Source organism: Heliangelus exortis, chromosome 24, assembly GCF_036169615.1.
Source record: "Heliangelus exortis chromosome 24, bHelExo1.hap1, whole genome shotgun sequence".
Classification (NCBI taxonomy): Eukaryota; Metazoa; Chordata; class Aves; order Apodiformes; family Trochilidae; genus Heliangelus; species Heliangelus exortis.
Genome location: NC_092445.1, coordinates 4863287 through 4889358, shown reverse-complemented (window position 1 = coordinate 4889358; position 26072 = coordinate 4863287). Strand labels below are relative to the sequence as shown.

Here is a 26072-nt window from a genome sequence, read left to right as displayed (position 1 = left end):
GGAGGAAAGGCAGGGGAATCCTGCAGCAGATGTGGAGGCAAAGATGCTGAAACCCACCTCCTGCAGTGGAGCTATCGAGGACTCACAAAACCTCTGTGAAGCTTTTTCAGTATCACAATAGCAAAATAAAGTCAAATCAGGAGAGTGAAATACCTCAGTTGATCCTGTACCTGGCTGCTTGCATGAGAAAGTGAAGAACAGGGAGCAATTTTTCACTGCAGCAGCAGCAGCCTCCCCTGCCACCAGGCACCCTGCACCCCAGGGGACCTTTCCCTCTGGTGCTGCTGTGGGGGTAAAACCCTGTAATGCTGAGGTTTTAACACTTAAAACTCCCTGACAGTTAAAAAAAGGACAGCATTGACTAAATGAGAGCATGAACTCTGTGTGTGTGCACAGTACAGCTGTCTGCAGTATCAAATGGAGCAATATGAACCATGGCAATTTGTGCTGCTAGAGCTAAACCCAGCACTTTTCTGGCTCCCAAAGAACTCTGACTATGAGTGGCTCTGTCCCTGTGCTTGTCACAGCACACAGCAGGACCCACCACTCAAGCCCTTCTCACTCCAGCACTCCCACCACCTTCTGTGTTTCACAGTTATCCCAAACTTGCTAAGCTGAACAGATTGCTCACTCACTGCATACACTCCGGAATAAAATACGAGTCATTTATTTAAAAAAAAATAAAATTTTATTTGTAAAAATTTTAATCTTCCTGGCTCCTCTTCACTGCATTGACTTCATCTTCTTCTGCAAGTGCAAAGCACAAAGTTAGTAAGAGCATTAAAAATTCTGTGTTACCTGTGATTTCTGCTGAAAGGGACCCAGAGTGCATCACAACAGACCACACCCATCAAGTGTGCTCTAGGAATTGAGTAAATGAACTGCATTCTCCTTTTTACCTACATAAATTCCAAAGACCCAAAAGCTCTGCAAGTTTATATCCCTTTATTTCCTGTTTGTGCTCTTGTATTTGCTGATTCATCTTCCAGGTTATTTTGAAAGTGTTTCAGAAAAACAGCTTTTAAAAACTTTTACTTAAATTAACCTTTGAGAAGCAGCTGTTCTAATGTTCCCCTTTTTCCTTGCTGACAACCACTCATCCCCTTTCACCAAAGCTTGCATGCAGAAACAGTTATTTCCCATTTAACCACCTGTAGCATTGAGAGGAGAGTTTATTTGATGCTGCAGGGCTGAAAAGCCTCAAGCAATGGTTACCATTTTGGCTCCACAGATGAAAGATTCAGAAGTTTTACATAAAATTGAGACTGAGGGCAAATTTCAGGCAGGAATCACCTAATGCATCCCAGGGCACCAGGCTACCAAGCCCTTACAGCAGGATAAGGACACCACCTACTTGTTCACTTGTTATCTTGGTCCATCCAGATATCACTGGGCATCATGCTGGAATGTGCTCATGCTCAGCTCCTGAACTGGAAAATGATTCAGAAGTTAATAACTACAGTGAAATCTTTCCTGCAAACCCACATCTACAAAGGTATTTTTAACTACTGCCATCAAGGCAATAAGCCCAGATGGAGTCTGGGTGCTTAACCCCTCAGCTTGACAGCACATGTAGTCACTCGTACTGATTTCCCAATATTCTCCAATTCAAAGGTACTCAGTGACTGAACATCAAGTGCCCAGAAGCTTTTATTATTTCACCTGTTCAGAATAAGACCAGAAGTGATGCTTACTTCCCATGGATGAGCACTCCGGTTTCACTCAGCTTTCATCTTCACCTAAAGGATAACAACTGAAGTTATTACAGTAATACAGAGAAAACCATGACCATTTCAAAACTAACTTAAAAATAAATAAGGTTTTAAGATACATGGACTGATTAGTTATGAGGGGGGAATTTACAATTTATTCCAAAACATGAAGTGGAAGAATAAGGGGCAGAAAATAGGCTAACCTAAAGCCTTGTGAAGAGGTGAAGGAATATGCAGGTATTTGCCTGAAAAACTGCACCTTGTCTGAGCACAAACCGTAAATCACCAGTCTGAGTACCATGAAGTTTGATTGATTGCAGCCAGAGGTATACTATCCCTTATGTGAAGGCATTAACAATTTTGTCAAGCTACTCCAACTCTTTTACCCTAGTTTTTCTCCTGGATTTATGCTCTCTTTGTTCCCTTTCATGAAGGAGTGCAATGCCCCTGGACTCCTAGCAGCCCTCAGGTTCAATAGTCCTAAAAGTGCTTCAAAAGCCAAAGGAAGACACTCGAGGTCAGCATTGTCACTCTACTGCTTTTATTCTCAGCAACAGATTCTTCCCTTCTAAGATACCCTCCCTTTTACTCTAGCTAAGTTGAGGGCAAATGCAATGCTTAGCAGCAAGGGATGTAGTACAAGGTTCTGTGCACATCTCTAGTGGGGAGGCAAATCACACCACGGGCACAGTGTGATCTGACCAGGCAGGGAGAAGTTCTACTTTAGTCTCAAACCCACCACCTGGGTTTCATCATGGCCCTCAGGAGCAGAAGTATAGTATGCACGTTTTGTTTTCTCTGCCATAGCAACAAACACCATGCATAAGGGATACTATATCTTTGTGCATCCTTTTAACACTCCAGATTCACTTATAGCCACACTCCTCCCAGCCCTCCCCAGTTAGCTCTTCAGTACTGGTGTTCAGAAGCAACATTTATAGAGATGGGATATTCACAGACCACTGCGGGATTGCACAGCCAAGTCCTAACGTGTCAATCATTATCTAGCAGCAATGACAGAGGTGGGAGAAGGCCAATCCTCCCTTTTTTCCTTTTCCAGTAAGTAAGCAGCTATTTAACGGCCCCACTAGCTGGTATGGAGAGAAAAAAAAAATCTGAAGCTAATTAGCTGATGCCAAACTTGCTAGTAGTGGAAGAAGCCAAGTAATTACCCAGAACAGCATACTTTTAATGCATCCTTTCCAACATGCTTAGCCTCATTTAACATAATGGAACAATACACTGGCCTTCCTGATCATGTCACTGCAGCTGGCAATGATTAACAGAGACATGCAACCCCATTACTGCTCAAGTCCTAAAACTACTCACAGGCCTCAGTGTTTAGCTATGGGGAAAACTGCAAGCAAATCAACACTTTGTATGCTTAATGTTACAGTAAAGCCCCCATCCACGCTGTGCTGTGCTCTCCTGACAGCACCAGTACCTGGCTCTGAGGGCCTAGCAGGTACGCATATGTATTCTGACACCACACTTCTGAGCTTCAGGTAAGCTTTTGAGAAAAAGTGTATTTCACACACAGATAAAACCAAGATGAAACACAATGCGAGCACTTCAGTGTCATTTCTGGTACCCACTTGTTACAGACTGACTTAGAGCAGACATGGCTGTTTGCTTTTAAAGTTGCTACCACACCAAGTTTCATTACTGCAGACAGTCAGAGCTGGTATGAGACCCATGGTCCAGTCACAAACTGCTTGCTCCAAGAGTGTAAAAAAAACCCTGCAAGTTCAAGTATGCAGAATGAGGCAGATGTGCCAATAACCCCTCCACAACATTCCTGCAGGTCAAGTATCCAGAGCACACTGGAAAAACTAGGCAGATGTGAGCACTGGTTTAAAGAGCAATACTTCAGTTTTGCTTCATGACAGTACACATACTGCCAACAGTTCTGCTACTGAATTCCAGTCACAGTAAGAGTTAAGCCATCACAAAAAGCCAAACTGACTTTGTGACAAGTGGTGTCACTGCTTGACTAACTACACTGTGGTGTAACCAAAGACCTGTTATTATGATCTTAAGGTGCAGCTGCTGCTTCAAGAGTTCAGTGGAAAATGAAGAGAGGCTACAGCAGAGGGGCAAGGCTGTCCCAGCAGGTCCTCTGCACACCAGGAAGAGTCTCACAGCCTGGAAAGTAACACAGAAGAGTTGAAATGTGACAATACCAGAAACAAATATGCAAAGCAGAACTTTGCGGAACAAGCGGGAACACACGTTACAACACCTCCAAAATCAACTGAACGTCAGACAAGAGCTAGATCATGTGCTGGAAACAAGGGACCTTGAAATTCAGGTTCAAGAGGTAATGCAAAAAAGAGCTGGAGATCAGCACGTCTGGATGTCTGGAAATGTAAGCACGTTAATCCTGAAACACTAACATTGAGTATTTCTGGTAACAAAGAGTTTAGAATTGCATCCGCAAGAGTGATGAAAAGTGAAGCTGAGCATTACACTACCAAGATGATTCTATGAGGCAGAAAATACAGAATCTCATCACTGTCAATTAAAGGCAGAGGAAGGTATTATGCTTGTCACTCAAAAATTAAAATAAAGACAACTGTAATGTCCAATAGACTCTGGGAAGATACTCACAGAGATATTAATTCAAGCACTTATTTGTACACCCTCAAAAATACTGCAACTCCAAGCTGCATCAGCAAGTGAGTGACTCCCCAAAGCACACCCCAGGCTCAAGCAGCCATCACTGACCCAGCTCCTACCCAGTCAAGACTCTACAGAAGGATGCACTGCGGATGGGCCATCTCATCACTACAGAAAGTTTCAACAGTCCTTTTCTAGGCACTGCTTGCACCTAAGTGACTAGTTAGTTGAGTGAGTTGAAGATCACGTTCCCTCTTCCCCCCAGAGCTCCTCTAAGAGTATCTTCATTACATCAGAACTCAGAAAAAAAAAATCCACACAAGCCGAGTCGTAAGTACAAAGGAATCGGGTCTGGAAATTCTGATCTAAGAATCACAGTAAGTTGCTTATTGACTCTGAACAAAACAAAAGCTTAAAACCGAAAACCACGCAGCTTTGATGCAAGCTCAACATACAGATATATGGAGAGTGCTGCACTGTAATTCCACAGTCAGAAGTGTGATGTCAGAATACCCACAGTATAAGATTACATAGAAAGTCACCAAGTTAGATGATATTGCTTGTTACCTACCTGGACGCAGTCGGCAATGAGAATCTTGGAGCAAGCAGGAATACTACATCCGGGTCCTAATGTCCATTGCCATTTCTGGTACTACGTTCCTCACAGTTATGAACTGCAGAAATGCTGGCTAAGTGCAGTTATGTAGCAGGCCACTAGTTTTTAAGTGTAAATTGCAGTCTCAAACTCCAGCAAAAAACTTGCTGCCACAGTAAGTGGTTGCCAAGGAGAAGCCAAGAATTTTTCTACCGTAAAAATACCACAAAATCTCAAAAGCAGCTTCATTTCTCATCAGTTGTATAAATGATTAGTGTAATGTGTCTACACCAGAAGATTATTCTGCATTCATTTCTGAGAAAGCATGAAGATATGTATAACGACACCAGTTTCTACAGGCTGCAGTTTTTAGAGAGCTAAGTGGCAAAATGGGCTCAGTTTTGATAAAGAAAGCTAAATTGCAACAGCCAATGTCCTCCATGTCCAGTACAAAAATGTGTTACGTGATCCAGACCATCCAAAAACAGGTCTGACCAACAAAGCACTTTTCTAAATGGTTTTAAAAATTCGATTCTATAAATCTGATTTTATGAAAAAAGTCCAAAACCTCATAGGAAGAGATCAAAGGAACAAAACTTTCTCACTTCCCACATTTAGCAGCTTTATCAGATTTTTAAGTTGGTTTGCCAGCTTTTAAGACACCACCTTTAACAGGTCTTGAAAAAGAAGTTGGCTCATTTATTATATGCCTGTTTAATACATGCAACACACAGCAGAACTTGTTTTAAATGATATTCTGCTTATGCAGCTACAACAAAGCTAGATTAAACCAAACATTCAGATGTTTTGAAAACTGCCAAATCTTTCAAAATATTTACTAATCACGTAATCATAGCAAGTCAGCTGTATCTTTCATACCTAACAGCAGCAGCTTACATACAGAACAGGGGTACCCAAAGACAACCTCTGCAAGGTACCAAGGACATCAGCATCCTTCACTCTTCCAAGTTACAGAACTACAAAAGAACAAACTTTAGGATATGCGCCAGCATCTCTTTAATAAAGAATGACATGTAATCTGAAAAATAAACTGAAAAAATTAATTTAATGTTTAGGTTCAGAATTCCCCACCTCAGACACCTTTGCCTTTTGTGGGTGTCCCATGAACACCCTCCAGGAAACACAGGCATTATTCAATACTACTTCAATAAAGAAAATTGCTGGTTTTTAAACTAAGTATCCAATACAAGTACTCCCAAATACTGGGTCCACAGTTCAGGAACTGCTAATTCAGAATTTCCTGAACAGCAATTCATTATTATTTTCTGGGAAAATAAGTGTTCACCAAACAAGCTGAGTCACTATTTAGTGCACTTCAAATTCTGAGTAGGGTTATACCTGGTATCAGCATTTCACAACATGCTATTTTTCCATTTAAGGAGTAACAGCACTTACAGTGAGTTCTTCACAAGGAATAGTCTGCACTCTAAAAGACTGCCAATCTGACACTGAAGTTTTAACCACAGAGGAAATTTAGTATGGAATTTAGAATTAGCCAATGCTTAGCACAAGGAATAGAAAGCTCTTTGGAAGGTTAAAGCTATTCACAGAATGCTGGGTAGCTAGGGAATCCTGGGAAGGTACAGCCAAACTAAGTTTACCTACTTTGTGCCAAGCAGGTTGATGTATCCTGCATCAACACCAAGGCATTTTACACTGGGAAATCACATTCCCAGCTTATCTTTTTGCAATGTAATAAAAAACAAAGCAACTGCCTTATCAATGAGTCCAGAATGCTTTGAAATTCTTCTGGGGCTTAATAAAATGAACAGCAAGCTAACGCATTCATCAAATCTTCTACAAAAGAACCTTAAAGGGAGTTTATTTGCACTGTGTAATATAACTATTAAGCTCCAGATTCAGATACTACTTTTGATGCATTATCTCCAAACATCAATAATAAAAGAGCGATAACCATCATGCAAGCAAGCTGATTTCTGTATTTTACATACAGGTTTTTAGGATTCACCCCACCAGCTACATTATTTAAGAATAGTTCCTGCAGTCCCCATAATACAAATGATTGTACTCTGAACTATGCAAATTAGTCCACTCAATTAGCATGAGGACATAAGCAAGTTAACCTTATCACTCAAGTAACACTTCTGGTCTTTTTGCCAAGCAATTTCAGGCAAGTATACAATACGGAGCAAGGCCAGATCCTGCAATCACAGACAGCTTAAGAGCATATAAATATCACATTAACAATCCTTTAGTTAGGAAGACAGCCAATACAACTCATTCTATCAATTTTTTTTTTAAGTAACCATTGCTAGTCTTCTGCTTAAAGTCTTTTAAAGATTCCAAGCAGTAACTGCCAAGGTGGTAAGTGCTACCATCCCACCACCCATCAACTGTAGGAAATATTTACACCGCTTCTGGCGGCAGAGCTTCGAATTATGGCATCTCACAGCACTTGCAAGCTTTTCATTTGCTTCCTTATTGCAGCACAATTAATGCTCAAAAAATCTGCACCTACTGCAAAGTTAGGCTACTGTTTGACCCAACGTTTAGCTAGAGGCATTACAGGAAGAGATCTGACTCTTCACTAGGGTTCCACACCCTGGTCTAGTTTGACCTCTACTCAAGCCTCTTGGTTTACTGTGGCAGGTGTGGTAGTCAGCCTCGTATGTTTAACCACGACTGGCAAGAAGAGTTACTACATTTAGTTTTCTATTTATTTGAAGCACAGTAAAAAAAAGTTGGTACACTTCGGGAATTCAGTGGCACAAGGTACACTGCCATCAAGTTAGGGACGTTATACATCAAAAAAACAGCTAAATTTGTTTTGAAACACTGCATTACATAATTAAATTGTACTCGCCCAAACAGACCACTTACAAATATTAGGTCAGTAAGTTTCTAACATCCATAAAAACGTAGCTTTCTTACTAAAATGCAAGAATTAAAAAGTTGGTGTCTAAACAAGACAGACAAAAAACAAACTGGAATGAAACTACAGGTCACATCTAAAATCGGGGCTTTTTGTTTGGGCCTTCATATTCTTCTCTCCCTCTACCATATCCTGCTGGTGTTCCAGGCCCCATTCCTCTAGGACCCTGGCCACCCACAGGCCCCGCACCTCCCTGCCCAAAGCGTTCAGGACGCTATTGGAACAGAATTAACAGTTCATTAAAGGTAGTTGATGTCCATGTGTGTTAAGTATATATTTTTAGAAGGTTCCGTAGTCAAGGTTCGTCGATACAATCACCATTGAGCCGATCCACAGGTACCGGGAACATAGAAAGGAAAAAAGGGTAATTTAAAAATTAGTTTATTGTAATACATGCCTTGAGGTATGTTCCCACTTGATGCATTCTCATACATCTGTTACAAAGAACAGATCCTCCCTGCAGTGCTAGAAATGTAAGCATTAGTGCAGATGTGAATTAACAACTTTTCCAAATGAGCTCTAGCAATTTTCAACCAAGTTAATGCAAACAGCTCTTGCAAACTTCTCACCTTTAGTGCAGTAGGAGCTTAGATTACATCACTGTCATTTCCAAATCAGCCTAGCCAGAGAACAAATCTTCAGGTCACTGAAGTATGAGCTGACATTCATAAAATGTCATTGTAAACAGAATGCCTACTCACCAGTTAATGGCATGTGCTGCAATAGAGACCATGTGCTTTTCAAGATGGGGTTAAGACTACGGTCTGCTGACTAAACTGCAGAGGCCTTAGGCAGTAACCAAACCTGATTGTGAGCACTACTGGATTGCAAGAAGAAAAAAATGTGAAAAAATGCTAATGACCAGTGATTTACCTAACCAACACAATTCCTCCATCAAAGATTTGCATTTGTTAAAGTCCCACATACTCCGGAACTGCTGCTGTATAATATGCAAAAACGTGTTCAAACAGCTACAATTTATTGTCTTTCCAGTTAGAACTCTGCACAAAGGGTTGTGTGCATCCAGTCAGTATCTCCCTTCCCACCCCACCTTCACCACAAGCTCTCAGAAAATTCAGAACTTCACAGCATTGAAAGGTTTCACACCAAGATGCAAAAGCTAAATTACCCTGCAATAAAGCAGAGACTTCAGATATTTTTTTACCAGCACCTCTAGCTGCATGTCTTTCATTCAGTTACTGTACCAGTAGGTGTGATCAGAATTCAGTCTACAGAACTGATGAATTATAAAGCCAGAGATAGCTTTAAACTTTCATTTCAAGCAAATTTTCAACTACCAAGTAACAGAACAATGGTAGGTGGGTTGTTACAAAGTTTCTGCAACCGAAAATTCACACTTTGAGTTCTTGACTTCTCAAAGTCAGGTTCAATCCTCCCAAGAAAGGAATTCCAGGAAGATTACCTAGGTCCTTTCTGCCTAATTCATGGAAGCTTAAGCTTATCTCCAATTCTGCTTAAAAGGTTATCAGCCCAGTAACTGTGACAGCACTGTGTGGCAGAGATCCTCCTCCTAAGAACCGAGGCAGTTAAACCATTTTACTGTCACACCTTTTGACCGTACCACGTTTTCAAGTCTTACACAAGTTCAGCATGCACCTGCACCATGATTTTCAGGAGAAAAATGTACACAGCATTCACCACAAACTGCCTGACTGCTCAAGGGAAACTTAGGAACTGCTTAATTATCAGTAGATTATATAGATACATTAAGGCCAACGGCACTGTCTACTGAACCCATGATGCTCTGCAAAGTTAGCATCCCTAAGATATGGTTCCCAAAAAAAAAAAGCAGGATACCTGAGAAGCTACTATGGTAGCTCACCATGTTAAGCCAGAGGCCTAAACCCACCCCAAAATCATTTAGTTCAGCTTGTGTTACAGAGTGCAAGCCTCCTTCCAGGAGGGTGAAAAAGCACACTACTAATGCCACCCAAGCCAACAGAGTTTTCCATCCTACCCATTAAGCATTTCTTTAATCTACATTCGTGTTGCTCAGTGTGATAACACCAAGCAGGCTCAAAGCCTATTCACACGTATAGTGTGCTAAAAATAGGAGTTTGGAAGCATACCTTGGAACACGAGATATGCTGCAGCTTTATCAAACTCTACCTACAGTCATGCCCAAGATGGGACAAGAGTGGGCTTGCTTTTCTTTGCCAGGCAGGGACCACAAAAAGCCTACAGTCAAGGATGGCTGGAACATGCCTAAAGCTAAAAACCAGCATTTCTGCTCTTCTATGGCAAACATCAGCACACAGAGTAAGTGATATGCTGTTCACCATTGATTACTTAAGTTAATCTGCTGCTTAAATAGACAGGAGTGCAGATTTCTGAATTAACAGCATACCCATACCAACATGCATCAATCCTACCTAGGCTTGGAAGGCCCAAAATAAATGCAATGTTACACATCAGAAAGAACAACAAAAATCTCTCTTGTCCATAAAGTGTCAAATTTCTGAAAAGCTGCTATATTGTGCACTTCAGTTATGAAATTTCTCAAATTCTCTAGAATTTATATTAAAAAAAATCCTTCCAAGCCTAACAGTGACGCACAATTTCCAAAGTCCAATAAAGTCAGAATTAATTGCAAATATGCCCCAACAGCACATTTGAATTCACTTACAAACAACTTCCAACTCTGTAAGCTACCATAAGGGTTAAGAACTACTCTAGTACTACGTACTGCCACACTACTCCTCATGTCAAACACCTGACAAGAAAGTCAGCAGTTAACAGTGACATTTACACAACCATCCAAACACTGGTAGAGAACTCAACTGCCAACCACAACATTTCCCTTATGCTAAACTAAAGCCACCACAGGATACGTTACCATGTCACTTCCCATCATAGAACCACTCATGGCTGCTTGGCCAACTCCTGGATTAGCTTCATAACCTATGCCGCCACCACCTCCAAGAGGTGGGAATTTCTGGGCTGCAGAAGCATAAGGATCTAAGGAAGAGAAACAAATAATCATATTCTGACAGTTTTTAAGTTAACCACATCAAGTAATTATTTAAAAATTCTTTACCTCCCATGTTCATTGTGGTGGCACCACCCATTCTCATGTCTCTCTCCCTCTGCATAGAAGAAACAACTTTTAGCACAGATAATCCACTGCTGAAATCCATACCTTTCAGGAGATAAAGCACACGTACAGCCAAGTACTACCACTCCACCTACACAACAACATCGCATTACCTAACCTAAAGGAAGCAAAACACATCAGTCCTGAAAAGATGTTAAGAAAATCCTAGACATAGCAAAGTAAAAAAAAAATTAGAAGATCATTATTTCACTTACTGGATCCATGTAACCCATTCTACTGTAATTTTCTTCCCTCTGTCTTCTCATTTGTTCTTCCATCTCCCGCTGACGGATCATCATTTCCTCCTCCCGCCGCCGCCGCTCCTCCTCCTGCCTGGTCACCCCAAAGCACACTGTTAAACCCCAACACTCAGCACCAGCACTTGCATGAGCAGTTTAAAAGGCACCAAATGATCACACCAAAGCAAAGATGATACCCTACGGTGTTCAAACAGGAAGAAAAACTTACACTGCAGCTCAATTTCGCATACAAACTGAAGCAGCAATGACGTTTCTTGAAAAATAAAAACTTTCATGTGTCACTCAAAAATTAAGGGAACGTAACACTGACAGAAGTCCCGTGAAAGCCAAACCAACCTCAGCTGAATTTCCTTGCGTTTCTGCATTTCTTGATTATGGAGTTCTTCCATACGTCTCAGCTCCTCCTGACGCCTCATCAGGTCTGCAGAAATGAAGCCTGTCAGCACCTACTGCACCGACTCGTCCCAGATTTAAACTCAGATTTTACAGCTGTCAACCTCATCTGCACCACTGTGGCCAACAGCTACCTTCTCAGTGTCACTGCTCTACATGCATTAAACTGAGAAACTACACTTTACTGGGGTTTTTAAGCCCAAAATTCTTAAGTTAGCAGTAAGGAGCATAAATTTATCCAAACAGCCACACATTTAAGCTAGCATTAAAAGCAAAAATAGGATGCAGAACTCTGAGCCAATTACCTTGACGCAAGAGGTTTGCTTGATGCTCATGATAAGCATCTTCCATCTCACTTTCAAGTTTGTCCTTGGCGTCTTTCATGTTTTTTGCCACTTGCTCTCTCTGCTGTTTTTCCATTTCATCTAAAGATTTCCACCTCTGGGAATATTCAAATTCAAAACTGCCAGGCTGAGCAAAACGGGGAGGAGTCTCTCTCTCCCTGCAGAAAAGAAGATGCTCGTTCAGACTGGGTCAACTTGGCAACTGAAGGTCAATAAAATATCATAAGCAGATTTATCAGGGAACATCAAAGGAGCCCTGGAAATACTGTCTCACAACTACCTGATGGAAAACTTGCTGGGATATTATGCTGCTACCAAGACAGCATTTTACATGCTTAAACAGCAGCACTTAATCTAAAGAAACTCTAGGACTACCTTAGCAAATATGGAGACAAATATCTTGCTCTTAACTTCTTTGTCAGAGACTCCATTGTCAAAAATTCTTAAACAAAATTCTTAAGCAAGAGAGACCTTTGTCTGAGTAGGTACAGATGCACAAAAGAGCACAAAGAGGGATAGAATTTTCAGTGCCCACTTTCCCAAAGCCCTGTGTTAAAAACAAGGAAGAATCTTCATTTTAATTTCCAAAATGCCTGAGGGCCCAACAGTGTATTTTGTCATATAAAGAAACTGGAGTTTAAAATTCAGTAGTTAATGGAACTAACAAAAAAAAAAAAAGCTTTCCATACATTAGCAATGTAAAGTATTTCAACATTTGAGCATTGTACTAACTACACTGTTTATGGTTTTTGATCAAAGTGACTGATTTCGAACACTTTCTCAAACAAACAAGACTGACTGGATCTCCCCTGGCACTCTCTTTTGTGGTCTGGGAAAATGCAGGATTTTTACAACTGATGTAACACACAGATCCTAGCCTAGAATTGTTACCCACTCGTTTATGCCCATGGGCCAAGTTCGTAAGGCAAATACATGGACAACTATTTTCTTATTAACCATGGAACAAGACAAAGTTTTACGTAATTTCTCTTCTCATATCATAAATGTTTGTAAACTCCCTGAGGAAACAACCTGAGATAGACCTCAAAGAAGATGACAGCTCTCAACAAGATGAGCAAACAGCAGAAACCTGATTTTCTACATATTCCAAAACCCATCTGTTTCAGGGCTGCCATGGAGGTTTTAGTTTGTGATACAAGGTCGAAAATAGTTTGCACAACTCACAGTGAATGCACTTAACAGATCACTATGTTACATTACCAAAACCACCCAAAAAACCCAAAGAAGAACTGAAATAAACTAATAGAAATTCAAAGCCTGTTTCTGAAAACAAAGCAAAAGACCATCTCCTTCAGTCTGGGACAACACTAAGTACATCATCAATATATTTTTTATATCAAAAGACACTGCCTACTTTTGGTACATCGGATTCTTCTGAGCAAGCTTTTCTGGAAGACCATCTTCATCATCCAGCTGCTCCAAAGGTTCCACAATAACCGGCCTAGGAGTGCTGAACAAAAAATGCTCGTTTTACATTTCTGTAAGAACCTCTATTCTGAAAACCGAAACGCTGACAAATTTATTCGGCTTAAACCTACAAATCCTAAGCAGCAAAGTACTTACGTTGTCAACAAAAACACTCCCTCAGTACACCGTTCAAACGCTTTTCTTGCAGCCGGCTTTGATGCAAATTCAACAATGCCTTTTCCTGTTGATCTACCTCGATCGTCTACAATCACAACAGCTCTTTCCACCGGACCAAACTGGGAAAAAGCTTCCTCCAGCAACTCGTTAGACACATAGGGTGAAAGATTACGCACTGAAAGGGCAGCAGCATGTGTGGCAAACCGAACACGAAGCTGTCGACCCCTCATGGGGGTGTCATCCAGTTCTGCCTTCGCAATTTCTGCAAGAGCTCTGGATTCCTGGGGAAAGTTGAAGATCCGGTTTTAGAAAACCAAGATGTAACTAACTATTTCCTTAAAATTAAAGGGATTGACGTACAGTACGAAAGCCTACCAATTTAATGAATCCAAAGCCTTTCCCCTTGTTGATAAAAACCTCTCCCGGCTCCCCATACTTGGCGAACAGTCTTTTAAAGTCTTCGTCTGTTATATCAGCAGGCAAATTCCCAACAAACAACCGGCAACGCTGCGTATAAGTCTTCTCCCCGGGTCGCCTCAGAAGAGAGAGGTTTGCTTTAAATCCCTACAAAGAAGCAGACCAAGTTCGAGCCATCACTGCCTCCAGTCCCGCCTCCTGCACCGCCAAGCCGCGGCCTATCTCCCGCCGGGATACCCGGGGCACCTCTGTGACATCGCAACGCTGCCCCCAGGCTGCCACAGCCCCCTGGCCCCCAAGGAACACTCCGGGGACGCGGGGGTCTCCCCTGAGGCCGCCACCGCCCCCTGCGCTCGCCCGGGCCCCCCGCTCGCGCTCCTCCCCTCAAGATGGCGGCGGGAGCGCGCGGAGCCGCCGTGCCCTGACGGAGCCGCCGCCATCTTGTGGCTCAGGGAGGAGGGGGGGGGGGCCGTGACTCACCTCGTCCGAGAGCTTCTCGCCGCCGCCGGCCGAGCCCTGCTGCGCGGAGAGGCTCTGTTGTCCCGGGTGCTGCTGACCGCGGCCGCGCGGCTCTCCGCCCGGTCCGCCGCGGTGCCCCGGCCCGCCTTTGTGCGGCCCGCCGGGCCCCTGCTGGGGGCCGCCCGGTCCCTTAGGCCCGCCGCCGGGCGACTGTCCTTGTCCTTTCTTAGGGCCGCCGGCTGGGGTGGGGCTGGGGCTCGGCTTGGGCTGCGGCTGCCCCCCGGGGCCGGAGGGAGTGGAGGAAGGCGCCGACACCGGGGTCTGCTGCTGCGGCGGCTGCCCCGCAGGCAACGCGGACGTCTGAGGCGCTCCAGGGCCGGCCTGGCTGCCGGCGGGCCCCGCCGTGGTGGCGGATGATGAAGAGGACGAAGAAGGCGGAGCGGAGGTCGACGCGGGCGGCTTCGGAGGCTCGGGCTTCGGACCTCCGCCCGGCGGGCCGCCCGGGCCCTGCGGGCCTCCCCCCATCGGGCCGCGGTTCTGGCCCATGCCCATGCCGGGCGGCGGTGAGCGGAAATCGTGGTTGGGGCCCCCGCGGCCACCGCCGCCGCCGCGCCTGTGGAAGCCGCCTCCGCCGCCGCCACGACTACGGAACCGATCCCGCGACATGGTGGAGAAAGGGAGAGGAGGTGCGGCGGCCGCGGCTGCTGCTCCTCACAGTCCGCTGCTTAAAATGGCGGCGAGCTGAACGGCCTCGCCGCCGCCTTTGTCCGCCCCTAATATAGTATCCCCGCCCCCGGAAACCACCCCCTCCTCCCCGCTAGCCAACCGGCGGCTGCGCCGGCGATGACTGATAGATGAAACCTCCAATGGCACCGCCCCGTTCCGCTCATTCTTTGATCTCATTGGTTCAGAGCCCGCCCGCTGTCCATTGGCTCATTTGACCGCCGACGTTCGCACGGGGTGATCCGTTAACCTGCTGCGTGCCGATTGGACGGTTTGATCGGAGGGAGGCGAAGTCGTGCGGGGATCCCGGCTCGCGATTGGCTGCCCGGGCTGTCAGTCAGTAGGGAGGGAGGGAGGGGGCGGGGCCGCCACGCTGTGAGCTCCTCAGAGCAGCCCCGGGGCCCTGGGGGGGAAAGGTTCCCAATAAATGTGATTGAGCGAGGTCTGCGGCCTTCTCTTTTATGCTTGGAAAGTATATTTGATATTAAAAAACGACTATTTATTCATCCCAGCGCGGGAAGTCACAACGGAGGGAGGGGAGACACCGAGACAGCGACCTGCAACATACAGAGTGGACACAGAACACAACTCCGGGCAAGAAAATGGACGTCAGTGCCCCAAAATGTAAAAAAATGTAGGAACACCAAGCAGCTGTACAAGTCACAGTGGGTACGGCCACAGTATTCCACACTCTGACACAGAAATCGGGACAAAAGGGCTTCCCATCAGTTTGATGTCACTGGTTCCAGCAGTGTCCCGCTGGAGACACCAACCTGACACCCAACAATGTGACACTCTGACACTGTCCCTTCCCCCATCGCTCCCACCCGTGTTTCACATTCAGTTTCAGGTCTGAAGGACCCAACACCCCGTGAAACCCAAGCAGAAGCCACCTGTTGGTTTTGTTTTGCCCAGAAACTGTAACTGTTGCCTTGTTGTGACAAAACATCACTCATCAATCTCACAAATACTCGTGCAGTCAGAGGGAAAGTTGGACGTCATTCATAATTAAATGAATCTTCCTGTGGCTTTAGACTTTTATAACAAAACTCTGCCATCAGTTCTTGCTCTTTTCTCCACTCAGTCTCTCGCTGCCTGCCTGGCATCCAGCGCTGCCAAGCGCAGCAGAAGGGGAGCCCCAAGCTGCTGTGAAATGGATCCTCCCGGAGATGCCAACCCCTCTGCCAGCAGTAACTGTTTCCACCACGAGGTGTCTCAGAGGTTAAAGCCTTGGAAGAAGAAATTTGGGACTGGCTGTTGCTGCAGACAAACTGGCGCTGCCTCCCTGTCACACCTGGTCGTGTCTGTTCAGGAAGCAGTAAAAATAATGAGCGTAAAAGGATTTTTTCCACCTTTTTTGTGTCCTAAGTGAACTGTATTTTAGGGAGACATCAATTTTTACCACCCTTTGAAAGAAATAGAGTATCATTCTGCTCCCAGTCCTGCTTAAGTCTGTGTAACTGAAGTCCACTGGCTTTGAATCTCCATGTATCTAGTAGAGGACAGGATCTAACACATTTTGTAACTGCAATATGAGTATTTATCCTGGCTTAGTAACAAAGAAATATTGATGCCCTTACAAGGGCTTGAACTAAAAATGACCTCTGGTAACAATCACCTATTTCCAAAGTACTCACACAAGGCAGCTGCTGTTCTCATACAAAAACAAACACCAGGGAAGAAAGTGTGAGGTGTTCTCCCAGGCTTGTCCCACTGGAAATAAGTGTTGTGTCTGAGATCCAGAACTCCTCCAGACAACTGTGATACCCTCTGAGGCATCTCTGTAGTACTTCTCCATCCTTCCTATTGATCTGGTTATTAGGATGGTTTGTGCATCCATAATGTTCATTCAGTTTAATGAGGGCTGTTGGGAGAAGCAAAAAAAAAAAAGGAGGGAGAACTCAAGACCCTTCTCTGCCTCAAAATACTAATATCTGCTTAAAAAATAACACCAGTGTTAGGACTTCTGAAGATTTTGTGTACTGTACAACTGATCTGCAAAACTGAATTGAGCCATGGTAAGAAGTGGCCCGTGGGTGAAAAAAGACCTGCAGCAGGGCTCAAAGGGATGTTTGAAAGAGGGAATCAGATTGGCACTGAGGTGGCTGAAGTTAGAGATGTCTCAGGGTTATCCTCAGGTAAGGAGGGGATGGCTCTCAGCAGGTGGCTGATTTAGATAATTTTCCCCCAAAGAGCCTCTTCCTCCTATAAACATAAACAGAAGAGTGAAAAGAATAAATCTGCATTACCTCTGTACTATTAACTGCAGATTACAGGAGGAAAGAGCAGCATGTGTCCAACCCAATAATAACGAATAATTACCCCGTGAGGTTCTCTAAGTGCCCCACGTACAAACAGCAGAATTGGAGGAATCACAGCACCGTGTGCCACTGCTAAAGAAGAATTATGTATTGTCTTGAGCACTGAGCAACTGCTCTTCCCCTCCCTGCTCTCCCCTCCCTCAGCAGGAGCTGTGTTCTGCCGGTGGGCAGAGCAATGTCCCTGTGCTCAGCCCTGGGGAGGCCACAGCTTGAGTCCTGTGTCCAGTTCTGGGCCCCTCAGCTCAGGAAGGAGATTGAGGTGCTGGAGCAGGTCCAGAGAAGAGCAAGGAGGCTGGGAAGGGATCCAGCACAAGTCCTGTGAGGAAGGGCTGAGGGAGCTGGGGGTGTTGAGGCTGGAGAAGAGGAGGCTCAGGGGAGACCTCATCACTCTCTCCAACTCCCTGAAAGGAGGTTGGAGCCAGGGGGGGGTCAGGCAGATATCAGTAGGATAAGAGGGCACAGACTAAAGAATTTTTTCCTAATATCCAACCTAAACCTCCCCTGGCAGAGCTTCAGCTCTGCCAGGGGAGGTTTAGGTTGGATATTAGGAAAGGATTCTTTGCAGAGAGGGTGATCAGGCATTGGAATGGGCTGCCCAGGGAAGGGGTGGATTCTCCATCCCTGGAGATATTTCAAAAGAGCCTGGATGTGGCACTCAGTGCCATGGGCTGGGAACCACTGGGGGAGTGGAGCAAGGGTTGGACTTGATGAGCTCTGAGGTCCCTTCCAACCCAGCCAGTTCTATGATTCTATGATGCCTCACACTCTGTGTGTGCTGCAGGCACACTTGAGCGTGCCAAGTCTGCCTCCCAAGAGGCTCCAAGAGCCCTTCACTTCCAATGAAGTCAACTGCAGTTAAAGATGCTCACTGGCTTGCAGCAGCACTTAGCAGAGTTGTACAACAAAGCCATGAATTCACAGAGTTCCTTGAGCTGTGGAGAGAAACCAGCCATGAATAACTAAAACGTATCCTGCTGCCCTGCAGCTCACAGCTTCCATTTCTGCTGTGAAGAGAACTTAAAGTTTTGTCACTGGCAATAAATATGTGCCAAGGATGGAAGGTAGTTGTTAGAGACAGTCCTGTTCTTCATTCAAGTGCTCAACAGAAAACAGATACAGCAGCTCTGCAAAAAAAAAAAAAAAATCAACAAAAAACAAAACCAGTGATGTTTGGCCATGCAAAGAATGTAAATGGGGCAGAAAAAGGGAGCAGACTCATAATGCTGCATTTGATCAGACTGCCATGACTTTCTTAAAAATTTAAAGACTGGCAACATCTTTGTGTATTTTTTTTTAACCAACTGTTATTTCCAAAACATAAACTCACAGAAAATATACAGAAGATAACGACAAGAAACTTAGAAAACCTTTGTTTGATAACATGGAAATGCTAGAAGTACCAAATAAACAGTTTTATTCTGCACTTGGAAAAAGTGATGTAGTCACTCCTGCATAACCTACAACAAAGAATCAAGAGAACTCCAAAACCAGGAATGGCCAAACAATTCCACAGAATACCTCCTGCGACAAAGATGAGGTTTCTGATTGCTCCCTGTGCTAACCTCCACCTGCAGCCTCTCAAGGATGTCTCTGGCTCATGGTCTACAATCAAACAACAAACCTGGTTCTCTTCCTGCTCTTTGTGCTTCTGACACAGACTTCTTCACACCAGATCACCCAGTAAGAAAATAAGCTTCAAAAGTACTGCAAGAAACTGTGGCTTGTGGATGGCCTAATGACAATTTTTAAGGCTACAGAGTAAAAAGATGGAGAGTCAGTGACACAGAGTAGCATCAGCTGTTTATAACACAGATGGAAAACTCCGGGTACCACATTTGCACGTGCTGGTCACTTTCTGTTGAAATATTTTGTGAGGATGAAATTAAGTTCCTTCATCACTGTTGACTCTGATTTCAGAAATCCAGTGTGCTTATAATTATCTGTGTCTTTGCCTTATTTTTCCATTTCCACAGGGTTGCACAGTGACAATGAATTAAAACAATTTCCTTTGTATTTATAACCAGAATCACTTTGGGGATCTGAGAACTGCCAGATTTGGTGTGCAAAAACTGATGTCTGGAATGTTTGGAAACAAAAGCCCGTGTGTATTTACTCTTAAAAAGAAGATGCAGAATAGATTTGTAATTATTGTAATGAGAATAAAAGCCTGATTACATTGAACCTAAATCCTGGTCCAAATTCTGTATACTCCCACCAGTCCATCCAAACAGAAATTAATTCCATATATAATACTGGATCATTCCCACTACAGAAAGACACTGCTGATTATTGATGATGCTTGTATTCCCTCCTAGCTGTTTACAGCCTTCCAGCCTCCAGTTCACAGAGTGCTCTGGATAATGCAGCAAGCACAAACCAAACCCCTCAGAGATGTGAGTGACTGCTCCACTCTGACCCTGCCTGCAGGACCTGCCCCGGGATGTTCTTATCAAGCAAAATACAGAGGGGCATTTGTTTGCACGAGCAGAGCTAGAATATTCTCTTTAGAGTTCAGCTTCCTCCTTTCATCCCACCCACCACCAGACACTTCCTGACATTTCTCCTGCAGGCAGAGCAAGGCAACTGCTGGTTGGTTTTTTTGTTTGGTTTTGGGTTTTTTTTTTCTGCTCCTTCAGTAATCTGTGGGTGGTGGGGGAAGGGGATGTTATCTCAACAGCAAACGCAGCCCAGAGGATCTGGGATGTGAGGGGGAGTTTCAGGATGGAATCAGGCCTCTGCCAGCCCTCCTGGGTGTCTCTGTCTATGACTAAGCACGCTGAAGACCTCGCTTTTTAAAACTTGGCTTCTCTCTTCCCTTGATCTTTATTGTTTCCTCCTGCTCCCCTTTGTCCTCGCAGGCTCCTGACATCACCAGTGCCAGGGAAATGCAAATCCCACCGGATCAGCCAGACAGAGCCTGGTGCTGGGGACAAAGCCAGAACCACTCCAGAGCTGAGAGACAAACTCCCCTTGCTGCTGCCTGTCCCCCCCAGAAGACTCCACGAGCAATTGTTTTCCTACTGAAATATCCACTGGGTTTGCTCACCTAATTTTAGCTCTGCCTTGGAAGTGTCTGCAGGATGGGGTCACCTAAAACTAAGAGATTGCAGCAGGTCTGCCTGTCTCTGGGACAGAAAAGGCTGCCAGCTGCTCATCCTCCCCAGAGCTGTCACACTGCTCTGCTCAGGAGGTGCCTCTGGGTTTCAGGGACCTGTAGGGAAAGCAGGAAATAAACCTGCCTGGACCCAGGGTGTCCACTGGGACCAGACCCAACCTCACTCCCAGCAGAGCCTCCTCTGAGCTTGGCACACAGACTCCTCCTCACCCAGGCCAGAGGTGCTGAGGACCAAACACTGTCCTGGCAAGAAGTGGGGTTTGCAGAGGAACTGAGGACAACCTGAAAGAATCTCTGGATTTTGCTCAGGAAACTGGCACCAACACATTGTCATGAGCACAAAGCATGTTTGTGCAGGGTGGGGTACAGCTACAGAGGCCAGGACAGCCAGGCTGGTCTCACCTGTGCTCCAGGGTCCTCCTAATCCAGTACCTGCACAGTCCCATATTTTATACACTACATTGTTCATCTGAGCTTCTCCTTGAGCTCCAGATATTTCCCATGTTTCAAAAAAACCCATGTTTTCTGCCCATCTTACAGAGCCTGGGTGCTCACTGAGATGACTGGAAAAGAACCATGATCATTTGTGGTAATTAACTTGTGTTTGCCCCCAAAGACCCAGCAGCAGCAGTACCCTAAGCACTGAGTTGGGTCCTGAGTGCCTTCATCCCAGGGCTGGCAGGTTTTCCAGGTGATCCATATTGAGCTCTGTGTGCCCCTGGGGATGTGGAAAGTTCATCCATCCAGTTCACTGAACTGCAGCCTGCATGTGAAAGGAGCTTCCTGGCTTCTTTTTTAAATGTCAGTGTTTTAAAGATGAATGGCCTCATGCAGAATCCTGCAGCAGACTGTAATAGGGGCACCCCAGGGGTAAATTAAAAAGTCATTCAAGAACAATACTCTGGAACAATCTTATCTTTTCCCTGCCTTATCCAGGCATTTATCTAAGGTGGGTTCTGCACTACCCATCACTACATTATCTACATTCTACACAGGCTCTTTTTTAGCCCCATCAGTACATACACAGTTCATTTACAGTCAGAAGTAATTCAGGTCTGAACAAGCTGGAAAAAAATTCCACACTAGGTCAATTGCCCTATTTAGAGGGGAGGCTGAGCTACACGTGCAGAGGACAGCAGGGCTGAGCTAGTTTTAAATTGTCCACTCTCCCTGTCCAGAGTACCAGCTGAGGAAAGCCTTCCCAGGCCCAGATCTCACCAGCACGTGGCTGCACTGGGATCTTTTACAAGGGCAGGTTCCATTTCTAACAAAATATTTAGTTTAGTGGTCTGAAAGTGTTTTCAGTTGCATGTTGAAAGTTTACATATTTCCATCAACTCCTTAATTCGCTAATGGGAACCATGCAATGAAATAAAGATGTGTGTTCCCATTAGCATGCCTGAACAAGTCATGTAAAAATTTTATTTTATTAAATACTATGGAAATGTATAGTGTAGCCCCAAGAAGATGGAACACTTCTGTCAAGTCCTGTAATGCTACTGGAACTGTCCAGGTATTTGAGGTTATTCAGAATGCCTAAATATTTGGAGTTTTGATTACATGAAAATACCAATTAAGCCAAACAAACAAGCAACTCCCTCTCCACACATTCACTTTATACATTTAGTCCTAAAAATGTATAGAAGTTGCAGTATAATCCCTCAGCAACCAGAGGTACACAAACAAGTTTGTTATCCTTAAGATCTATCCTTAAAACCTGGTATTTTAAGGTCTTCCTCCTGAGGGCTTGAATTTCTCCACATTGTTGCTCATTGTTTAGGTAATTTATAAACATTTACATTCTAAGAGGGCTGTTTCCCCTTTTTTTCTCTCTTTCTGTACTTCCTGCCTTCCTCGAAAATCCCATTCTGAAATGGGTGCATTTACAGTGCTCAGATGACCTGCACATGCACAGGGGCTTTTTGTGCACCACACCTGCCCTGTGTTCAGAGCCTGGTACAATTTGTAGCTACTCAAAAGCCAATACCACTATAAATATTAAGCCATATTGACATCTTTTTATTGTTACTGTATTTTGTGCCCATTGAAAAGGTTAGAGTAGTCATTCTTTTCACCTGTAGCTATCTAGAATAAAAGTACTTTTGGAACAATTACTAAATTTCACATCAAGCTCATAGCTTACATACATCTTTTGCCACTAAAAAATCCAAAATTCTTACAAGAAATTTCACAAAATTATTAGTCAAGTAGAAATATTCTATACTTGAGGACGAGGATTAATGTACAAATGAAAAGCATTATTTGTATTTTATTAAATTATGACATTAATTATTTCACTGTCATCAGAAGGCAGTAATTTCTAGAGACCTGATGGGATTTCCTAAGTGAATCCCAATATTCTGTATCCAGCATTTTGGGTCAGCTGAAGGACACTGTTTGTATAAGGAACACTTCCTTCACCACTGAAATGCAGCTGCTGCTTAAAACCACCCTTTAATTCTGCAAATCTGATAAAGCTCAGAAGTGGAGATTTCTCTTTAGGTTTTAATTAGCAATTGGATTATTTAAGTAGAAAGAAGGGAACACATTATTCTCATCACCTGTTTATGGCTGCTGGTGATGTTTTACATTTTTCATAACAAAAAAGGCAACAATCTCTATCTCCCACAGAGTTCCAAATTTTTTTCTGAACAGGCCTACGCCTTGCTAAGGTTTTGAGTGTGTTCATTATTGGAATCCATGAAGATGACAGGAAATATCACAAAGCTTTAAATATTTAGGTTTTAACCTTGAAAGGTTAAACCTTTTTTTGCATCCAAAATACGACCTCTCAGGTGTTTCAGGTTAAACAGATATTCAAGTCTTCACAGGATTAAGTCCTCAGAGTCTGTAGAAACAACTCATATGAATTTTTGATCAACACCAGATGAGGAAAAACGTGGTCAAACACAAACCATCCATTCTGACATTAAAAACATGGCTGTTCCACAGTTGTACCAACACGTGTTAAATAACTTAAAAATTATATAATGTTCATTCATGAGGTGTACAGCAGAGGCATAACAAACAAAAACCAGACTGGCCGAGAGTCTCAGGCTGATTCTAATACAGGGAACCAACCAAATGTCCTGAGCAGCCTCCATGCCCCCTCTGAAACTACTGTGCAGCAGATCCAGAGTGGGAAAGAAGCACCCCAGGACTCCACAGCAGCCCAGAGGGGAAAGTGAAGACTTGGGTTGAAGGAGATGTTAAAACCTCTCCTTGCTTTGGGGTTGGAACACAATGACTTCAGACCAAATTATGGTCTGTACTGTTTGCAAGGTCCCCTTGAGTAAATAAATACACCCAATATACCCAATACATCCAGTACACCCAGTACACCCAACACACCAAATACACCCAATATATCCAACACGCCCAATACACCCAATACACCCAACACACCCAGTACATACCACCTCCAACTGGGAGACCGCCAGTCCAACGCGTCAACTCCTGCAGCATTCCCAAAGGGAAATCTCCCCAGTCCCGCTCTACTCCACGCCATGGGATCCACCTCCTGGGGCATCCTCACCACCCGCTGGAGACGCGGTGTCCCAGGGGGCGAGCGGGACGCTGAGGAACAGCGGGAGAGCAGGGAGCCCCCGAGGTGCTGTGCCCTGAGGCGGGCGCGGCGGCCCTGAGGTGGCACAGCCGGACACACCGGAGAGCCAGGGCCTGGCGGAGCGTGAGGCGCGGGTGTCCCGCGGTGCCACCCTCGGTCACCACCTCAGACCGGGCCCAGTGGCCACGCCACGAGGTCACGGGCCCTTTGGCTACCATGGGATCGGTCGAAGCTCGCCAAGGCCTCAGGAGGTCCCGGGACGTGCCTTGTGCCTCCAAGCCCCAGCCCGCCCGCGGGGTGCCCGTGATGGGACCCTCAGCCCCGACCCCCCCTTTGGTCTGAGGCGCTGCGGGGGTCGCACCCCGAGGTCCCTGTGGGGGGGTGGCTGTGGTGCTGGTGGTGACCGCACTGCGCGTGCGCGGAGGGTCCGGAGGCGGGAACGCGCGGCGGTGCGCAGGCGCGGAGCGCGTGCGCGCTGTGTCCCCGCGCTGCTCTCGGCGTTGCAGCTTTAAGAGGAGCCGCGGCCTGGAGGGTCCGACCCCCCCCGGCCCCAGGGAGCCGCCGGGCCCCTGCCCCCTCCCGCCGCTCCACGGCGCGGGGCCGGCCCCGGCACCCCGCGGACCCTCCCCCCGGCGCCCCCCGAAGGGAGGGGAAGGCTGAGAGGGAGTGACCCCCCGGCCCCTCGCCCCGGGCTGGGACAGCTGAGGGGGGGGGCGCGCAACATGGCGGAGGCCAAGGAGGAGGGGCCCGGCCCCCGCGCCAGGGTGAGTGGGGGGCGCCAGGGGAGGTCAAAGGGGAGGGGGCAGGGGGCGGGGGCAGCGCGGGATGGGGGCCGGGGCCGGGATGCGGCAGCTGAGGCGCGGGGGCCCCGCCGGTATCCGCGGCCCTGACGGGCGGTCCCGGGGGGCCCGCGGCTCCGGAGCTGCCTCCCCCCAGCCCGGGGACAGGCGGCCCTCGGGCTCTGTGTCGCTCCGGTGGGCAGTGCTGTCCCCGCGGGCCTGGAGCCACGCTGCTCCTCGGGCTGTCTTCGGCTTTCCCTGAGTTCTCCTCAAGGAGAGCGTCCAGGCGGCGTCTTCATGAGCCTCTCAGCATCACTTAAACAATAAACTTAGAGCCCGCCGGGATCCATTGCCACCGTCGGTTCTCCTTGTTTAAAATACAGTGTTGTTGATGCTCTTCTCACGATATATCCCGGCTGTCCGTGTCAAGCCACAGGGAGCTGTCAAGATGGCAGATGCATCCAGTTCTGAGGTACTGAGGCTGCAGCATTGTGTGAGGGCCATGAGCCCTGCTGATCCCCAGGCTTGGTCTGTCAGTGCACTGGCCGTGCTCTCGAAGAAATATTTTGTCTTTAAATAAATGGAAGGTCCTTTTTGGCCTGCACCTTGTAGCCTGTGGAGTCACAGAGGGAGGACAACTTGTTCTGTGTTCAAAATAATCTTGCGACGAGTCGTGTCCTCTTCCCTGCCCGTGTGTAGCTGCTGATTAAAAGCTCTCTGGTAGGAATGAGGTGAAGTCACATTTGAAGTTGGATGGAAGGGTCCATAGCCCAGAGCAAGACTGAGCTGTCCAGTTCCCTTTTCCCAAAGATGAAGAAGTTTTCCCATTCTCCAGCCTTGCAAAAGACAAGAACACCAGCTCAACTTTTCCATCCCTCTATGTGAGAGAAGTTTAATTTGCTGGATTTATTTCAGAGTGGATGAAATTTATGTTTGCAGTGAAACTCATTGTTGCTAAACGGAACTGTTGACCTTCGGGGTCAGCTGGAGGAGTTGCACAGACATTGTTTGGCTGCTCTGCAGTAATGGAAATGAACATCATCACTGATTTGTCATAGACCCAGATCTTTCAGACACTTGCACTTATGTACAAGCTCGAGTAATTTTTGCAGAATTGCTCACCAGAGTGACAAAGT

The 26072-nt window shown here is 45.7% G+C and overlaps 2 protein-coding genes across 12 annotated transcripts in view; one reads left to right on the top strand and one right to left on the bottom strand.

Annotated features, from left to right (window-relative positions):
• Positions 1-675: 675 nt before the first annotated feature.
• SFPQ (splicing factor proline and glutamine rich) lies at positions 676-15208 on the bottom strand. Of its 5 annotated transcripts, none has more exons than XR_011730470.1 (12): positions 14455-15206; positions 13933-14121; positions 13537-13838; positions 13328-13423; positions 11914-12110; positions 11552-11636; positions 11171-11288; positions 10899-10947; positions 10698-10819; positions 1695-8054; positions 1355-1430; positions 676-747 (listed from the first exon to the last, which is right to left on the bottom strand). XR_011730470.1 is itself a non-coding variant. In XM_071767647.1 (11 exons), the coding sequence occupies exons 1-10, from the start codon at positions 15097-15099 to the stop codon at positions 1719-1721; spliced, it is 1824 nt and encodes a 607-aa protein (XP_071623748.1). In that variant the 5' UTR covers positions 15100-15206; the 3' UTR covers positions 676-1430; positions 1695-1718. The 5 variants fall into 5 exon arrangements, 3 of the variants coding, with proteins under 3 accessions (XP_071623748.1, XP_071623747.1, XP_071623750.1); XR_011730471.1 differs by having other exon boundaries at positions 1695-1739; XM_071767647.1 differs by having other exon boundaries at positions 676-1430; positions 1695-1739.
• Positions 15209-24626: 9418 nt separating this feature from the next.
• The window catches only part of LOC139807105 (zinc finger MYM-type protein 4-like), a 37803-nt gene continuing 36357 nt past the window's right edge, over positions 24627-26072 (top strand). For 3 of the 7 annotated variants that reach the window (XM_071767645.1, XM_071767644.1, XM_071767641.1), the window contains exon 1: positions 24629-24921. In XM_071767645.1, coding sequence (XP_071623746.1) covers positions 24880-24921 — 42 coding nt within the window. In that variant the 5' untranslated portion in view covers positions 24629-24879. Of the gene's footprint in view, positions 24922-26072 lie in introns of all 7 variants that reach the window. The other 4 variants (XR_011730469.1, XM_071767642.1, XR_011730468.1 and 1 more) reach the window with 3 other exon arrangements.